Source organism: Nestor notabilis, unplaced genomic scaffold, assembly GCF_000696875.1.
Source record: "Nestor notabilis isolate BGI_N333 unplaced genomic scaffold, ASM69687v1 scaffold18884, whole genome shotgun sequence".
Classification (NCBI taxonomy): domain Eukaryota; kingdom Metazoa; phylum Chordata; class Aves; order Psittaciformes; family Psittacidae; genus Nestor; species Nestor notabilis.
This window is the reverse complement of record NW_009925385.1, coordinates 1,505-20,593: the sequence shown is the minus strand read 5'-3', so window position 1 is coordinate 20,593 and position 19,089 is coordinate 1,505. Positions and strand designations below refer to the sequence as shown.

The 19,089-nt window shown below is 43.6% G+C and overlaps 2 protein-coding genes across 2 annotated transcripts; one reads left to right on the top strand and one right to left on the bottom strand.

The window, feature by feature from the left end:
- Nucleotides 1-1,528: 1,528 nt before the first annotated feature.
- On the top strand, nt 1,529-13,193 carry TCTN1 (tectonic family member 1; the record flags this gene model as incomplete). The annotated part of the gene is made up of 13 exons (XM_010013042.1): nt 1,529-1,649; nt 3,632-3,762; nt 4,509-4,675; nt 5,068-5,155; nt 6,019-6,128; nt 8,768-8,788; nt 9,186-9,311; nt 9,910-10,035; nt 10,421-10,503; nt 10,859-10,999; nt 11,274-11,430; nt 12,466-12,591; nt 12,935-13,193. Coding segments are annotated over 13 exons (1,541 nt in total), but the record flags the coding sequence as incomplete, so codon positions are not given.
- A 1,447-nt stretch (nt 13,194-14,640) lies between these two features.
- On the bottom strand, nt 14,641-18,715 carry HVCN1 (hydrogen voltage-gated channel 1). The gene is made up of 5 exons (XM_010013041.1): nt 18,488-18,715; nt 17,877-17,981; nt 17,195-17,426; nt 15,029-15,141; nt 14,641-14,706 (listed from the first exon to the last, which is right to left on the bottom strand). Exons 1-5 carry the CDS (start codon nt 18,683-18,685, stop codon nt 14,641-14,643), a joined length of 714 nt encoding a protein of 237 aa, XP_010011343.1. The 5' UTR covers nt 18,686-18,715.
- Between the last annotated feature and the right edge of the window lie 374 nt (nt 18,716-19,089).

Here is a 19,089-nt window from a genome sequence, read left to right as displayed (position 1 = left end):
CGGCTCTTCCCGGGACCAGGGAAACTTGGTTCTCCACGGGGATTTAGCGGGTCTGTGCTGCAGCTCTGCTCCGAGCACCCCTCTTTAGGAGCATCCCGCTCCAGCCGGGGCTCAGAGCCTCCTCAGAAAGGCAGGCTCGCAACCCTAGGGTACCCCAGTACCCCTACCCGGCCTCTGGGTACTGGGTGCGCTGACCCTGGCACGCACAGGCCTATGAGGGGAGCAGGTCCTTCTGCCCACCCAGCACCCTACTGTGAGCCCGTGGGGCACAGCTTGGCCTGGCAGAGGGGGGCCAGGCTCGCTCTGTATATGTTGGATATCTCCAAACCGAGCTGGTTGCACACAGTTTGCTCCAAGACTCAGAACTCAGCCCCAGCTCTGTGCGTTTCTAGTGATGCTATGGCAAGATAGAGCACGGATTTTTGTTTTCCCCTGACTTCTAATTGCCAGCTATACTTTTATTTAACTTTCAGTTTCCCAGTGTTGTTGCCAAGTGCTCAGCTTGCCCAGGTTACTTGCCAAATTAAACATGTCCTGGTGTGTACCCCTCCTTAGGGAAAAAGAGACTTAAATCTCTGATCTCAGAGATATAACCTCCCAGTCTAGTAATCTGTGTTTAAACTTACCTTGTTTACAGGGTGAGTTAAGGATTGCAGTGCTAAACTCAGCTAACGGAACAGTCAGAACATCAGAAGTTCCTGGAAATACCTGGATACTGTTCAGATGATCAGAAAACATCCAGGAGGCCATAGAGAAATGGGCAACACTCGAGTTGAAATAAAAGAAACATTAGTTAGGAAAACGAATGTTGTTTGAATGTCTGCCTGTAGAGCACTGGGCTTAATTTTCCTCACCGTGTGTTGTTCTTAAGTCAGGATTTATTACAGAACAGCAGCTCTCAAAAACAGTTCAGTAGAGTAATATCTGTTCTTCGAGTTTATAAACTTGAAAAGCAAGAATGTTTAAGAAGTTGTCAGGTGTATTTTACCAAGACGGTTTACAGTATTGGTAACACTTTCTTTCTGTATTATTTCACAGTATCTAAATAGAGAGGAGAAAAAACAGTCTCAAAGTCAACTATGGTTATGTTGCCACATCAGGAAAATGTATAACTGGGCCCTGGGATATGCTCAGTACTTGTAAACATCTTAACTGCTCTATCAAAATGTTTCCTTCTTTGTTTTCCCAGTAAGCTGAAGCAAACAAGAGGTGAACCTTGTTTGTATCTCTTTTCCCCTCCTCTGCAGGGCTGAGTATATTTTCATACCTTCAAAATTCCTATTGCATTGCTTTTTTGATTTCACAGGGAACACAGCACCAGGCTTTAGTATGCCCTTGGTTTTGTTATTGTGTCCCACATAATTTGCTGAGTAGGAGAAAAGATGGTTTTAAAAAATGATTTTGAAAGAAGGGCACATGAATTTGGCTACAGACTTTTGACCATTGTCAGAAACGAGGCGAGGTGAAGTGTTGGGGAACATGCTGTAACGTGTAAGGTTCCAGTTCTAATTTCAGTCTCCCCCCGCAGTTGCCAAGCTCTGTGTGTGTGACCTGCTGGTGGCACAGTGTGATGTGAATTGCTGCTGTGACCCTGATTGCAGTGCAGCAGATTTCAGCCTCTTCACTACCTGTTCAGTTCCTGTTGTCACGTAAGTGCATAAGTAGCTGTGCGGAATACAAAAATCTTGTTTTATCTGCTGCATGCTCCTCTTAACAATTCCTACCCCTTTTCCCCCCATCCTAACTCTTGCTTACCCTTTGACCAGTCCTTCCTGCACTAGGCCTGGAAACTTTTGTCCCCAACCAGGTAGAACAACAAATTGTCCTCCCGCCCATTTCTCTTTCACTTAGTGCCTTGTTTCTAAACTCATTCTCCTTGCTTTTCTCCTCTTTCCTTGCTTATGGGCATTTAAGTGGTGATGCCTTCTGCTGGGGCAAGAATAATGCATTATTAAACTTAATATAATGCAGTATCTGGGAGTTAAAGCTGATACCATAGGACCATATGGCCACCTCCTTGGGTCATCAGCAATTTATCAGTAACCTCTTTCATTACAGCTTATGAGACCAGATAGAAACTTGATCAATTCAGGGCTTAATGAACAAGTTTGAGCATCATTCTGATCCTCATTTTACAAGTCAGCATCCCAGCCTGCTGCCTCACTGCCAGTCTGTCATTTTAGAAACAGTGAAGTGTAACATTATATCAATAAATTAACGCCCATAATTATTTGCTATTTACAGTCTATGTAAAACTACTTTCACCCAATTTCATCTCCTCAAAAAGGAGTTAAGAAAGCTCACTTCAAATTTGTAATGTAAAAAAGTGTCTTGGTGACTTTTCAGAACAAAAAGTACAGCTCTTCAACCCACCTTTTGCATAAGTCATGCCAATTGAACACTGGGGTTTATTCTTGGTGCTTTGAAATTTGAATTAGCAGTCATCCCAGACCATGGGTTCTTATTGTTCTTGCACACAATGACTACTGCTTCCCATTTATAGATATCAGAAAGGTCTAATCAACGCCTTCCTGAGTGACAGTTTCATTGTCTCGGGTGATTGTTCTGTCTTTGTCAACTAGAAATGCATAAAATGAAGTTGTGTTTCTTTCCCCAAAGTCTTTTGTGTAAAATGTTCCTTTTACATGAAAATCCATGGGATTTTCAGGGACTGCAAGGACTGTAGATCTCATTATTTACATCTAGATTTATAAACATCTGTGTGACTGTGTTAGTTACTGAAAGTTTGACTGATCCCAAGTAAGGGGCAATGTGGCCTCTGAAACAGCAGAAAAAGGGTGTTTGATTTAGGATGTGAATGCTGCTAACAGATGCTTTACCTCATGGAAAAGTTTAACTCCATGCTTAAAAAAAGCATTTCATTTCTTCAGTATCTGTCCTTGACTGCTTCAACCCTGCCCCAGCACCAGTTTTTCAGGAATCATCATGTTTTATTTCTGGCATGTAGGACACACCAGTACTCTTCAGGGTATGAACTGGCACATTCACTGCTACAGTTCTGGGCTGCTGTGGATGACCCCGTGGCACATCCACAAATACTTTGCTAGATTGGTTGGGCTATTTCACCCTCCTGTCTCTCTGTCTCTGCCATTTCTGTGTATCTCAAGTAGGACTCCCTGCTCAAAGTGAATATTATTCTGATATTCACAAAACTGACCTTTTTTCTGGTCTACATGCCATCACATCACCCTAAAGGTCATACTTTCCACTTGTGTTGTATAAATAAAAGTGCTTCTGAGCTGCGTATGGCATGTGGGGCACTCTGCATTTATGGTGTCTCACACCACATGGATCCCATCCAACTTGTCATTTTAGCTCTAATATACTGTCACATTCTTCCCTTCCCCCTGGTCTGTCTCCTTCTTTTCTTCATGTTTCCTCTGCTAGATAAAACATGTTGGGGAATTCTCTATTATTTATTACTAAGCACACAGTATAAAACAGTATGAAACAATATAAGCCTTCAAAGGAGACATGACTGCAGTACAAGTTATGCTAAGAGAGTAATCGCATGCTTTTTTTGATGCTGCCTAAATACAGGAAAAGAACTTTAAAATATGGTCAATACTCATTTGAAGTAGGTCACTGATTTTATTATTATTGCTTGCAGAGGTGACAGCCATCTGTGTAGTCAGAAAGCTGCCATATATTCACTTGATGTTGAAGCAAATCCCCCAGAAAGGGTATTTAAATTAATCGACCAAGTCAATCCCAGTATTTTCTGCATTCATGCTACAAACTGTAAGTAAGAATTGTTGCCAATATTAAGTACTGTGACATTATTTTTGTAAGATTTTTAGGTACCAGAAACAGACTAAAATCAGAACTAACTAAACCTGTAAGAAAACTGGTTATTCTGTATGCTCACAGTCCTTATGCTGTAATCCTTTCACTTGTTAAAACATCTCATACTCTAATTCTTAGTTTCTCTGCTGGAAAAGAAACCCCTGTTTTGTGGGTTTTGTTTGTTTTCAATTCATTTATCACCCTCAATAATTATATTTAAAGTTGTCTTATGGAAAACCAACTCCTTCCTGATCTGTTACTGTAACTATGTAATAGTCACCAGTGGTACAAATCCTTTATGCTCAGCTTTGAAGTGACCTGCAGGGAAGAAGTTATCAGTGCTGTGTTCTCTTAATTCTGACTGTACAGTAGTTATCCGAATACTTCACATGGAAACTGCAGACACTAACTGACATGTCTTTGTTTTGGAACATACCCTGTTAGAAACTGCGATTTTGAAAACAAAGGACTTGCCTCTTTCCTTAAGTTTGTGCTTTCATGGATCTGGGGGAAATAATGGGTTAAGATACTGCCTAAGTTTTCTTTCAAATAAATTAGGAAGCTTTTCTTTGAGAAAAGGTGTGTTGGTATTTTATTATCACTGAGTTTTTAACACACTCCAGAAAGAGAAATTGTTACTAAATGCTGTTTCTGTATCTTTTATCCCCGAAGTTCTCCCATTCTTTAAAATGTTTTGACAGATGAACAAGCACTCACCTTCAGTTCCCCTGAAATTCCTACTTCTGAGAATTTTGATCAACTGCTTAAGCAGTTTGGAAGTGCTACTTTCAGTGCTGAGCCTGAGAGCTGGGACATGAACACAGATGATCAGAATCTGTCTGATGCAAATGAAACTTACAGATACCAGGTAAATCATGCTCTGATGCAGTTAGTATTAGATTGGTCCATAAAAGAACAAGTGAGCATTGTTTGCATCTGCTTTTAAAAAACATGCAGCTCTTCTGGAAGAGGCAAACTTTAGTTTGGCCTTTAAATACTGAAACGTAAAATAAAAAGTGTAGCATTGGGTGTTGGCTTACTTAAAACGTGAACTAGATTTTTAAGATGTTTGAAAAGAGAGTAGCTTTTTTGCTATTATAAGCATAAAGCTTATAAGAATTGATGCACAAAGGCATATACAGTATTGACAGATACACTGAAAATAAGTACTTGTTTAATTTATTGTTAATATAAATGCTCTAAGACTGTCCATGGGCTGAAGCGTACCTGTACACTTGAATATGTTGTTTTATTTGGCAGTATGGTGTTCCTATACAGACAGTGGATGCATTCCTGAGACTGCCTAGTCCTGTGGTCTCCTCTTGGTGCTCTGATGAAAATCCTGCAGGTTAGAAACTGCATTTGCATTCCAGTTTCATTTGCTTTAGAGTATCCTGCTCTGCCTTGATCTTAATCAGTCAGTAAATTGGCACACACAGAGATGTAAATTCAGATAAAGATTCATGAACAAACCGTTCATGCTTCCCTGCCTCTGGGGTTATTTTTAGGCACAGATTGGAAGTTGTGTCTATATTAAACGTTCAAAGTTGGATATGTAAATCCTTGAGAATCTTGTTAATGGGGTGTTTATCCAACAATAAAACATCCTCTTTGGCATAATTGGTTTAATAGAATAGCACAAGGGTGACACCCTGAGAGAAGGGGGTATTACACAAAGCAAGACCTAACCGGGCAACCTTTCCAAGATGTCTCTTACAACAGTGAGGTTCCTTTCACAGCCTGAATGCAAGTCAAGGCAGACTTGCAAGCTTGAGCTCTACATTTTAACTTTCACACAGTTTTTTTGCCCCCCTCTGCAGAGGAGGAGGGAAAAAGAAAAAGCCACAACCAAACCCACACCCCCAGAGTTTCCAAACCCCACTGTTGTTATTAAATATGGATGGTATCATAACAATCATGATGACCATAAGAAAACCAAAGTCTCTTGTGAAATGAAAAACTCTCCTAAGATCTCAAAACTGAAGTAATAAATCTTCATCTGGCTTTTATTAAGCTTCTGTTGTTAAAAAGTAATGTTTTGTCTCAGAATCTTTGGAGAACCTAAGAAAGCATCAGTCTTTATAGCTCATACAAACCCTTATCTGCAATAGGAGTTACATTTACTTATACTTGAGGTTCTTAGATTTTTATTTCTGCTTTTTGTAATTACCTTTTAACTTCCTTCAATAATACTTTGTGACTTTTTTCCAGGGTTTTTAGTAAACCAGGCTACAAAATGCATCAGATCAGTAAGCGTGGAAAAATGCAATGACATTCGGGCACTTAGTATGCTGTTCTACATCAACTCCAGCATTTTAGCAGTGAGTATGATTTGCAAGAGTCTCATAGCTGACCATTAATATTACATATCATTTGTATCTGCAGAATTAAGTAAGTTCTATTTGCTAAAGAGTATGGTGCTTTATTTGGGTTTTTAAATTGTGGGTTGGGAAAAACCATCTCCCTGTGCAATGGGCTTTTCTACAGAAAGCCTTGGGAAATGTTTTTACATCAAGCTTTGGTAACAGAAGCATTAACTGTGCTCTGCTTAGCCAACACAAATAATGGTCTTGAAGAGACAAGCCCGTGTTGCTGAGCTGGTGCTTGCTGCAATGGCAGTAGGTTTAGGCTCTTGTGCATGGTCAAGCTTTTCTAAAAAGCCTGTTACCAGAGTGCATAATTCTAAGAAGTCTGAGTTTTAGTGAGTTAATAAACCTTTGTATTTAAAGAAGAACCTATAAGGTTTAATCCTCTGCATAGATACACCTTTCTTACATGCCTCAGTTTTTAATAGTGAGGCATTGCACACACACATCCTGAGCCTTCCTTTTATAGTCCTCAAACAACATGACCTTTTACCCCACTGAGAGCAAATTTGTTTGTATCGAGCCTACTACCAAATCCAGCCTGTGGTTATTTTTCAAAGCCAAGCTTACTTTTTCATTCCTTTTGGAAGTGGAGGATGATGTCTTATGCATAAACAAAGCCCCTTTACAGATATTCAGGAAGAAAAAGAAATCACATGCAAAATTGAAACCGAAAACCACAATACCTTAACCTGAGAGTTCCTTCCAGAAGCTGAAAGTCATATAGAAACAGAATCCTCTCCACCACTAGAATGCTTTAAATTTATAATTTATTTGATTAGTACTACCCAGTGAGGAACTGCTTTAAAAACCCCTTCCAGTCTCCTCACAAACTCCAAAGCTTTTGACAGGAAAGCCCCTTAAATAGTTCATGTTCTCACAGGTGGGATCACTCTCCTGCTTGTTGAGGACCTCATTAAAATCAGCACATTTGCTGCACACAGATGTCAGCTTTTGGTCATTCTGCTGGGGAACAGCTGGAGAAAACTCTGCCTAAGAAAGGCCTTGAGTGTTTCCATGTGCACCCAAAATTGGAGTTCTTGGTGGCTGCAGAACCAGGAAAGAAAAAGCTTGCCTCATGACAGGCTCCAACCAGTTGAATGCTTTTGAATTCAAAGGTGAATTCCCCTTTCTCACTAGAACCCGTGTGCTGCTTGCCAGTTACAACAGCCCAGCTTAGGAGAGGTCAGAATTCCATCCAGAGCACATTAGACGTTCGGGAAGGATCAGATGCAAGAACTGAAGAACGCTGAGTAGATGCTAGAGATGGTCTGTAGGAAGCTTCCCTTTCCAAAGGGAGCTGAAGATGGGGTGTGAGACAAGAAAAGTGACTTGGTGTTGGGGCCAGGGCGGTCACAGGGTAGCGCAGGGAGCCCTTACAGTACCAGCAGGTGGAGCTGCCGGCAAAAGATACGGGAGAAGCCATGAACCGGGCTGGGAACGTCCGGTGGGAGGACTGGTACAGCAGTTCCTTCAGGAACCCCAGCGTTATGAGCACATACTGCCAGGCGGGGCAGCTTGAGGGACATGAAGCTCTTGGTTGCACTTAATCTCTGCTCTCTACCGTGGCCTGTCCAGCAGATCCAGGGGCATTGTGATGGCTGAGCTGTACCTCAAGATGTAGATATAAGTACGTGACAGTGTGTAACAGACTTTACTGCATCACCTTCAGATCTCCAGCTCATGGGAATGGGTGCTCTGTTGTCACATTAGACGAGCAGACTGGTCTCTGTATCCTGTCATGATTGTGCAGAACTTGCTTCTAGGTCAGAGTCCAATTTTTAGTCCCTTCCCAAAGATGTGATTCACTCACTCACTGGGAAGTCACAGAAATGATGCTTTTGACAAAATGGTGCCTGTGTGAGGATTTTGCAGGCCTGATCCATGACCTTAGGCTGACATTTCTGTGCTTCCGTGAAAATTTGGAGGAAATAGTCCAGTGGAGCAACTGCGCATGTCCATGTACTGTATAACAAGAGGGATGCTTGCTTCTCATTTCATTGTACAGTGAAACTATGGACTTATGACTGTCAGAACGGGACAACAAAACCTCTTCATTCCTCTGGGTCCTGAACTGGCAGACTCTGAATAGTTACAAGTGGTTTTACTCAGATCTGCAGTAGGAACAATGTTCTCTGATGCCCTCAGTGGGTCAAACGCTATGATGCACAGTAACAGACATCACCTTTCTGATGCAAGTAAACTTTTTCAGTGTTGCTTAGTTCTGAGTTGCAAATGGAGTGTCTGAGGGAAACACTGGATTCATCTGCTACTTATTGAATGCATGTATGTTTGCTGGGGATGTAGTCAAAGCCAGGCCTGAGGGAAAACTGATGGAAGTCACTAAGACATTTTTCAGGTACTGTAAGAGGAAGAAGAGGGTTGGACTGTAAGATTTTGCCTACTAGCCACAAAGAACAGCAGTTATTTTCACACTACTATAGTGTATATCCAATCACTTCCACAATATGAAAGTTATTGTAATGATAGAGAGCTAAATAGGCAAAACAGTTAAGCCTGAACTGCTTTAGCTGCTACTTGTAGTAGGTCATATGTTTGCTGTCATTTGAATTTGTTCTTTTATTCTTCTCTAGGTGCCCAAATCAAGTCAGATGGTGAGTATCTGTCTTACTGTGAATTGCTGGGGGCCTTCTTACTCAGTTATGGACAGTGGGAGTTTTTCACTGACTTCATCAGACCAGGGACTTTATCCTTAATCTTTACATTAAAGAAAATTAAATCATTTACTATCAGTGATGATGCTGAGCAACTCCAGGAGAATCTGTTACCTGCAAACATTTAGGCCTGATGCATTCCCCTCATCTAAAACTGTCTTTTAAAGTAACTTTCTCCAATTACTTAAAACCAGAGCCTTTTGTTGACCGTCAGCACATAACATAATAGTTGTTCAGAGGATTGTTGACAGAACCCAGAAGGGTCACAAATAGAACACAGAAAAAGCCAAAAATAATTCTACACAATACTCAGAAATGACACGAATTTGTTTTCCAGGTGAATATTACTGTCCAGTCCATAGCTGTCAGGTCTCTGAATGGAATGCAGACTTTACTTAATGATAGCGATGTCCTCAGGCTCCCTATGATTTTGGATGAACTGTGCATAAATACAGTTCTTGGGGTAGGTATGACAGTTCTTTTCCTCTTCATGTTTGATGGAAAGCATCTATGCATCAAATCACTTCTGAGTCACAAACTGCAAAGATGTGAGAAAGGCCTTGCACAGTTTCCCTGTATATGACATCTCCAAAGCAAATGTAACAGGAGAAACACTGACTTTGGGATAAAAGGGAGTGTTTTGCAACAAAATAATAACTATATGCAACATAACATGGAGCCAGGATGAAATCCTTTTCTATTATTACTGTGTGTATATGACATAACAGACAATAAAATGAGTTGAGACTCTCCATTATGCTTGGGAGATGTTGACTTCACGCGTAGTGGTGGCAGAGACAGAGGAACACACAGGGCACATCATCTCAGCTTTTAACCTTAAAGAAATGAACACTGGCCTTATGCTTAGAAGAGGTTTTTCAAGAAGCCAGTTGTGAAGAGGCTCCAGCCTCTAGAGGTTATAGTGTATTTCTACCATGTAGTTGAGTGTTTCTTAAGCAAGGAAGAGAGAAAAAATACTTGCATACTTTTAAATTCCTTTTCTCTAGTTTCATACCCTTACATATTTATTCTAATTAATATCTAAAATGTTTAATTTTCAGGTGAGCTATCGTATTACATACACAGATGCAGGAGAAATAATAGAAGCAGCTGCTGCTTTTGTCTTGGGGGCAATTAACAAAGAAGCACTTTCAATAGAGCAGAGCTTTGAAATCAGCTTTACTCAGGTAACTGCTGGAGATGTTACGGGTGACTTGTTGAAAGACATTTAATTACAAAACTTATTAAACTTGAATTGGAACAGTTGTTAGCAGCAAGGTAAAATACAACCTGCTTTGGATACACAAATGAAGCAGCACTTCGGAACTGGGCAATAAAAGCCTCCAAAGTCTGGTTTTCACATTTGGAAGATGCGTCTTGCGACTCTCTGTAACTGTATCCAGTGAAAGAAAAGCCTGCACCAATGTTAAGAGAACTGTTACAAGCTTACTGTTACTATCTTACTACTATCATTGTTCAAGGCAATCAATAATCCTAAAATCACAAATATTTCTGTGTTTTCCAGCCATTTCAGTACAGGTTAAGAACTAATACCATATGTTTGCACTGCAGGTAAATACAACGCCAGTTCCACTCAGTGGTAATCCTGGTTATGTTGTTGGACTGCCTGTAAGAGCAGGTTTCCGGCCACAAGGATATCCTTTTCCTGTTGAAATGATGTCTGCAGCACTTTTGTTGGTCCATCCTCACAAATACTTTCTAGCATGGGCATCTATAATAATACATAATCTGTTCTTTACCCAATGTAAAAGTGTGCTTTTAAAAGGGCTGTATTTTAGAAGTAGCAAATGACTCAGTCCTGACTGCAATCTCCTGGGACTGTTTAGTGAGATAGATTTAGACCTTCATTGTACACTCCAGTGCTTCATCACAGTGTAAGAGGAGTCTTGAGCTATTGTAGCATTTTCAGCTATATTTTAAGGATATGACTAAGGATTCTTTCTTCACAATATACATCAAGTATTGAATTTCCCTTTAACTGTGTGTTACATCTGGCATCATTCAAAATACTAACAAATACAGCCAACTTACCATTCTGCAAAGTACATCCAACCAGGACTGTCTGGCAGCACAGGGAGCCAGAGCCCCAGTGTTATTTGGTTATAACATGATATCAGGCTGTAAGTTGCGGTAAGAGGCCATTTCTTTTATTATTCAGTGCAACCCTTTCCATTAGGATCTGTTTCAGGTCCTGGGACATTTATACAGCTGTGGGAGTATTGGGAATGGAGTATTTAATTATAAGACATGTCATTTAATTAACAAGGGTCTTTCTCTTGGAAAGATTGTGTACATTAGCAGCTGTAGCCAGAAGGCTTGAACAGCACATGAGAGCAAGGAGAAATTATTACTGTGCCAGACTGATGGATTTTGCTTTAATGCATCTTTTTTTTCTCCCTGGAAGAATTACAGCAGCTATGAAATGCCAGCCTTTGGCTCAGGCCCTCCTGGATTTACTGAAGGGACAAAGCTTTCCTGAATACGTGGCCTCATTTGGGAATTCTCAAGCCCAGGATGTGCTCGACTGGGTGCCAATAACTCACCTCCACATCTCAGAACAGGTGAAAGTAACACCACTACCACTATGCCCTTCACTCTTGCTGTCCTCCCTCCTCAGACCTGTCCCTGTCCCTGTACTGCAGCACCAGCCCGGGCTTCTCAGACCTACAGGGAAAAAAAATGCATAACCAAACTGGAGGAAAGATTTCCTGGGATAGTCACAAATGAGGAGTTTCACTCTTGCTCTAGAACATGGGGTTTACCTTTAATCAAGCTGGTATCCAGGCATCTCAGTTATGGATCAGGACAACATGTTAGGTACAAAATGAGTTCTATCCACATTTAGAGTCTTGCTCTTCAGGTGGAGACAAAGCACAATATGTATGGTTGAAAAAGCGAAGTAACAGAAACAGTACTTGTCCTTGGTGCTTATACCAGGTTAGAGTAAGACAACAAGAATCCTTTCAAGCACAGAAACAGTACATGTGAGTGACCCAAACACTACATTAATTTCTGACATCCTCTGTACTAGTCTTTTTCCTCCCAACAGCACAGATCCTGCTGTTGGTGTCAGGCAGTGCTGCCTGGCACGTGCTGAATGGCAGCACGCCCTCAGCAACAGCTTGCATATAGCTTTCTTGCAGGCTTTTGCAACTAAACAGTGAATCATTTCTGTAACCAGAAACTTGACAGTTCACAAAGAAATACCTAAAAATAATTCAGATTGGAGGCTTCCAAATTCTGCCCTGACAGAGCTAAGGATTTTCTGCTGAAATAAGCCTTCCTACTAAAAAGAGCTAGCTCAGCACTAACACTGAGAGCCACAGTCCTGCCTCAGGTAGAACAGCCCTGCTTGAAATGCAGTTACAGAGTCGGTTTGTCACCTGTGGAGAAACTGCTGGGACACCCCTGAGCCAAGGCTGCAACGCCTGTGCTGCCTGCAGAGGCAGCAGTCCAGGGCGCAGGCATGGTGTAGGAGTTCGGGAAGCTCCTGGAGCCAGCTTTGTGGGGGCATTCTGCCAGTTTAATAACACGAATAACTAATGTGGTTGTTTCTGTACGAGTCAGACAATGAGAGACTTTATAACACTTTTCAGAGCTCATGCCAAATACCAGTATCACTTGAAATAGAAGTGAAGTGGACTAAATATGGATCCCTAGTCAATCCACAAGCCAGAATAGTGAATGTTACAGCAACCATCACTACCACCGCACTGAAGCAGGTATGTAATTCAATTACAGGACCCATGATAAAAAGAATGGCTTGTTTTGCTTAGGTATCAGCTCTGCAACAGTGACCCAGTTAATCTCTTTATCTAAAAGTAGCACTTCATATTAGACTGTGTTATACCCAACAGTTTCTGTTCCAACTCAAACACAACTGTGGGCTGCTTGCCAAGACACACTTCAATAAAAATCTGTATGTCATTCATGGAGAGACACATGGAGCTGTATATGAAAACCCAAACTTTTTACAAATAACAGCTGAAAATACAACCCAGCACAAACAAAGCAGTCGTACGAAGAGAAGGCTGAAGCTAATGACCATTTGTATTTTCATTGCAGCCTCCCTCAGGAAGGGAAAGGACTATTCCTATAACAAGTTCTGTTGTTTTCACGGATGTTTCTTCACCTGCAGAGCCAGGCTATAAAGCTTGGCCCACCATTAATGCCAAGTTACCCTTTGATTTTTTCTTTCCATTTGTCTAAGGTAAGTATGCATAAAAAAAACCCAAAACAAACCATATTTCTGCTTTTTCTGACTTGTTTATTTCCTAAACAACTGAGGTTTATCCAGTTGCTGTGATGGGCCATCAGTTTCTTCTGAATTGTCAACACACTGGGTTAAAATGGCCCAAGAGAGAAAGGGTGAGACCTTGTGAGGGCTCTCAGAAGCTTCAGGGCAGAAACACACATTAAGTGGAAAGTTACCAATTATACCTCTGCCAGGAGGAAAAAAGCTTGAGTCTGAACCTGCTGGTGGCTCTGGGTGCCCAGTCAGCAGAGCCACCAGCCTCCCAGCACACTGGCTGCTCTGCTGAGCAGTGTGGAGGCAGGAGGGGAAGGGACAGCTCCAAAGGAAAGTAGGGTTCATTATTCTGTGAATAGCAAAACTAAATTGTTAATTAATCATGTGCTATTAGATAAGGCTTTAACTATTTTGTAGACGAGTAAGCCACATATTTCTAGCTTTTTTCCCCAAACCACTGATTAATTATGCCTTTCTTTCAAAATCTGACCAGTTAAGTGATGCTTCTGGGAGAGCTCAATGGCCATTCCAGCTGAAATCAACTGGAGATGCCTGCTACACTCAACACCTTTCAGAATTCCCACTTACTGAATCTTCCTCTTCAACTGTAAAGCAGTCTCTCCACAGAGACCTTTTAGTACCTGAAAAGCGTTCAAACACCAGCCTGGTCCTTCAGAACACCCTCTTTGAATGGCCTTTCTGGAGTCTTCACGGTTCCCAGCAGTGCACTCACCTACATCTGCTCTTACATATTCCAATTCTTCTAATGCATTGATTTATGAGCTGTGGAAACAAAGAACTCTGTAGCCCAGCAGGCCACAAAGCAACACTTAAAATGGAAGCAGGGATGAGAGAATGCAGTATCAGGACTCAGATCTGCTGCTGAGAACAAGGCATTGTTTGACGTAAGATGGCACATTTTGGCCTCTATTTTGGTGCTGATTTCGATTGTCATCTAAGGGAGTGGTGTGTTGGTATTTTTGAAACAAACATTATATAAATAACCAAGTGGCATAAGCAGCAACAGCAGGGAGGAAACTACCAACACTATGAAAAGAATGGTTGGCACAGGAGAGATGTACCAGCGATGAATGGTCAGTTTGTAGGGAAGCAATAAGCTTTCAGCCTGGGTTCCTATCGGTGGTACTGCCAGTTTCTACAAGATGTTACAGACAAAGAACATTATGACTGAAAAAATGAACTTATTTCAAATAAGTGGTACTTTCGTGGGTGTGTAGCTTGTAAAGATGTGTCTTTATTAAGTTATTTTGCAGTTTGGCCTGTACAACTGTACAAGGAAGGTTCTTACGAAATCACTGTTGCGGGAGTACGTGTGATTAATTTTCCACAGAACTGTTTTTGCCATCCCAAGGTCTAATCAAAGCGTGGTCAAATAGAAAATGTTTATAGAAAACACTTACACAAGAGAAAGCAAAGAGACAGAAAAACCTTGCAGGTCAGACTGGTAGATGTCAACACTGCACTCTCCAGGGCAGATTTCCCACCTCAGAAAACCAGCCTCCTACTTTTCCTCGCTGATGAGTCCATGCTGTTTTAGTATCTTGTTAAGCCTCTCAATTTCTTGCTCCTGTAGGAGACAAAAATCAAATCATTAATAGAGCTCTTACCTTAAAATAGTTTCCCAGGTTCCCACAGATCTTCCCACTGCTGTAATGTATCTTGTGCTGCTGTAAAACAGGACGACCTGGCTAAAACATGGCAGAGGCAGCCGTCATCCCTTTGCAAGAGGAGCTGCTCTGGGAAGTACAGGCAGAGCTGTGGCTCTTCAGCCCCACAACTTTCTGATGAGGAAACCAAACTGAGAGCAGTAACCTTGCAAAAGGATCCCAGCAGCTCACCCTGGGGAGCAGCCAGCAGGTAAACCTCCTTTAAATTATGTGTTTTCTTACCTTCTCGACACAGCTGTGTTCCAGTTGTTCAACCTTTGTGGCAAGTTTCAGGTTTACTTGCTTGAGCTTGGACAGTTGTTGTTCCGAGCGGGTCTTCACGGATAAAATGATTCCTGTGAAACAATTCACAGTGGATTTGTTTTACAAGGTAGAAGAGCCCCAGGCAGGAGGTTAACAGTACACAGGGTCTGTACTTAAGGAGTTAAATGTGTTCCTCTCGAGCTCTGGTTCTGTCATCTCCAAACCACCCTTCCCAAGTGCTTTTCTTAATGAGGAGGGTTTGAAATTAGCCACCCCAGGGATTCAGATACCGACACTGCTGGCAAGAGGCAGTCTAGCCTCTGAGCTGAATTAATCAGACTCTCATTCACATCCTCAATTTGAATTTGCTCCCTTGGCAGAGCCTGAGGGGATATAACTGGGGGAAGCTTTGCTCCTCACAACAAAAAACACCAGGGGCTGTGTTTTAGCTGGTTTCATGTAGTGGGGAGCCTTACTCTCAGCACAGCCTGGGCACAAGGCTCATCCACCTCTGGGGCTGACCACTGTGGCCCAGTGTAACAGGACACAGACACAGCACATCATCTCGAGGTGTTCTGGCTTCACCTTGCACAGCTGCACTAAGGACACGCTCATTCCAGCGGAGGTGTCACTTCTCTACTGAAATACTGTGAGGTTCTTACATGTGAACTCAGCCCCCACAGTAAAGACATTTTCCTCCCACCCTTTTCTGAGGGGAAAAAAACAAAATAGCCTGGTAAGAGCATCAAGAACATCACGTTCTTCGTACCCGGCAGAGCTCTCCTCCAGCTGCTGCCAGGACAACGTGCACGGAGGCAGGCACTGAAGCGTGCCTGTGTTTCTAGTGCTGCAGCCTGGGGTTTGGGGTTCCTTCCTCAAGACAAAGCAGCGATGCTGCTTATTTGCATTGATAACATCAAACAGTCCCCACCTGCGTGTAACCCGGTCCCTATGGGCAGTGAACCGTGAACTGTGCAGGGCTCAGACACACAACACCAAAGCTTGGGGCAGATTTTCTTTGTCCCCTCTTGCTCCAAGTGAGTGGGCATGGTGAAAAGCTTGGTGGGGGGGGGGAAACCAGGAGCACTCCAGGATTAAGGGGGTTTACTTGTACATGCAGTACTGGTTTTCTGCTGTAAAATGGCATGTTAAGAGACACCAAGGTTTTTGGGGCTCAGGCAGCTGCACACATTCAGTTTCTCTCTGACTTTCACTAGAACTACAAAGAAACACATGCTGCTTTCACATTTCCCCCCTTCCCGGACACTTCTGCTGACCAGGGATGTTCTCCCCATCATAACAGCAGCGGGTGCCTGCAGGCAAAGGACACGGCCCCAGCTATCCTTGCCTTTCATTCCAACCAACAAGACCTGGAGCTGCATCAAGTACAGAGCACTCACCAAGAATGGACTCGGAGGCACAGGACAGCACTTAGGCTGAGGTTTCATGCAGGAATTAGGGATAATCTCATTGCCACATTTTTAACTCCCCAAATTCCTTCCCCAAGATGGGAGAAGATGTTTCTAGCTACACTTGCTTCATAAGTGTCTGAATTCACATCTATTTGGAACAATTACAATTTCACCAAGAGACTCAGTAAGGTCTGATTTGAGGATGTTCCTCTTCTTATGAAAAACCCTTTGAATCCAAGTAAGAAAGATGCAGAGTGGGATCAGGATGTTCCCTGCAGCAGCTATGCAGGGGATGATGGAATCAGAGCAGCAAAACCTACTCTGCCATAGAAGTCGACTCGGGAAGGCAGGGTTTTACCCTGTTCCTTTGTTAAAACATCGCCAGAAGGATCCTACCATGCAAACCTAAGGCATGAGCCATCCCCTCCAGGATGCAAGCACAGATTATGGGTTGCTTTCAGGGGAATGTGCCTGATTCTGCAATGCTGGAGCTGGCCATCACTGAGGCATCACACTAACAAGCAGCAGATTATTGCTGCTCCAAAGAAATTCCAGCCTAATTAAGGCCACGCTCGAGCAACAAAACCCACATCCATGAAACTCTGAGTTCGCTGGAAAAGCAAGACCCTGGGGTCTGGGATACGGCTGTGAGAAAGGAGCAAAGACCTGAGGCCAGGTAATTCAGGCAAGGTAGGCAAATCCAGCCCATGCAGCAGGGAAAGCTCACACCTACCATTGATAATCCTGGCCACCCGCCACAGCCGGAGCAGGATCAGGAGCCCGACAGCTTCGAACTCGTGCTCCCGGAAGATGAGGACGACATCGAGGATGAAGGACACAATGACCACGATCCCGTCCAGCACTTCAAACTTGTGGTGGAAGAACTCCCAGCGGTAGACAAAGACCTTAAACCCCACCTCAACCAGGAAGATAGTTAAAATGGAAAGGGAGAGGTAGTGGAAAACCTGGGAAAAGACAGTACAAGGTTAGGGCCAGGAAACCTTCCTGCATGCTCATGAGCAGGGCAGGCTGGAAAACCTCTTACACCCAGGGACATGTTTGATTTGGCTCTACAAGGGGAAGGGCTGGGGACTTCTGTTTTAAAGGACAACCAGAGCATGTGGCAGCCAGTGGACTAGACCAGAAAGTGTGAAGATGACCAGGAGAAGGATGGTAAGAGTGATTCAGCTCTGCTGCAGCCCAAGGAAACACAAGGCTGCTGCATGGATAACATGAACTGAGCCAGACTGGTCTCACACGCTGCAGGGCTGTCACACGAGTCTTGGTGAGGCCTCCATCTGTGTGCCTGTGACTGCTGCCTCAGCGCAGCTGCAGGTCCAGGTCCTGCTTTGCCCAGTCATCCCATCTAGGGGACTTTGAACCACTAAAGAAAGAGAGATCACCCTATATTTTACCTTTGGGGTTATATTATATTTGTCCGGATGGATGATTTCCAAGTCCATAAGCAACTCCCCAAGAACCAACAAGGCATCCAGGATGACCAAACAGACAACTAAGATCTGTTGGAGGAGAAGAACTGATATGAACCCCCACCCAACACAGACAAATCAGCAAGAGGAGCCAATAGAGCCTTCAGCTAAACATGCCCCAATGCCCTGGGTCCCCAGTTTGCCTGGTTGTCCTTCATGGAGCTTTCTGTTGCTCCCAGCCAGCACTCCTGCTCCTGCAGCCCCTGGTCAGTGGGTTTATTCCTGTGAAGTCTCACCCACACGAAACCTCCTGGGTGCCCACCAAACCCAGCCTTTGCCCAGCATTTGGCATAGGGGGTGTCTTGGAGAGCTCAAGCTGTGAGGAGCATGCACTGAGGCTTGACACCAGCCAGGAAACACCTGCACTTGCTGCAGAGTGGCATGTTCTGATGGGACAGCTCGGCTGGGAGGCAGCAGCCGCTCTTGCAGCACCGTGGCTGCTCATGAGCTCCATCCCACATCGGCTCTGCTGCCATAGGTGCCTTTGGCCAAATCTCACACTCATCTCCCTTCAGCCCGGGTTTGTTCTGCCTCACCTGAAACCTGCGGGAGCTGAAGAGCTTTTTCATCATGTCCTGGAAGGAGACGTCTCTCCTGGTGGGCTCCAGTTTGATCTCCGAATCTGGCTGCTTCTCCCCGGCATCCTCCTCCTCTTCCTCCCATTTCTTATAGTCGTTGCTCCACTGCACTGGGTCATCACCCACCACCGTGAAGTGCTTCAAGTACCTGGACATGGCTCTGGGTCAAGCTGGCATCACCCTGCCAACACCTGACAGACAAGAACAGAGCATCACCTCCCTGCTCAGGGCTCACCAAGGACGCCAAATCCGCCTCGTTTCACCACAGCGTGTGACAGGAGTGTGACAGTGCTCAAACACAGCCGGGCGGGCGGCGTGGATGTGCCCTGCTGACGGGAAGTTGCTCAATGGTAGAGCCACACGTTTTGCATGCCCTCCCACAGCACGACGCGGAGCCCCCGCTGTCCTCCCCGGTGCTGTCTGCACCCCGTCTGCTGCTCTACAACGAGGAACTTGCTCGCGAGGTATTTCCAAGCATCTCCAAAGCATCGATTAGAGGAGGAAAAATGCCCGCCCTTATCTCGCATCTCGTGATGCCGCACGAGGAAGCTGGCAGTTTC

Excerpts from the sequence above, each read along its gene's own strand:
- HVCN1 (XM_010013041.1), bottom strand. The coding sequence starts at position 18,685 with ATGTCCAGGTACTTGAAGCACTTCACGGTGGTGGGTGATGACCCAGTG. Across the intron at positions 17,982-18,487 it reads TCAGCTCCCGCAGGTTTCAG|ATCTTAGTTGTCTGTTTGGT; the intron begins GTGAGGCAGAAC and ends CTCCTCCAACAG. Across the intron at positions 17,427-17,876 it reads AATATAATATAACCCCAAAG|GTTTTCCACTACCTCTCCCT; the intron begins GTAAAATATAGG and ends GTCTTTTCCCAG.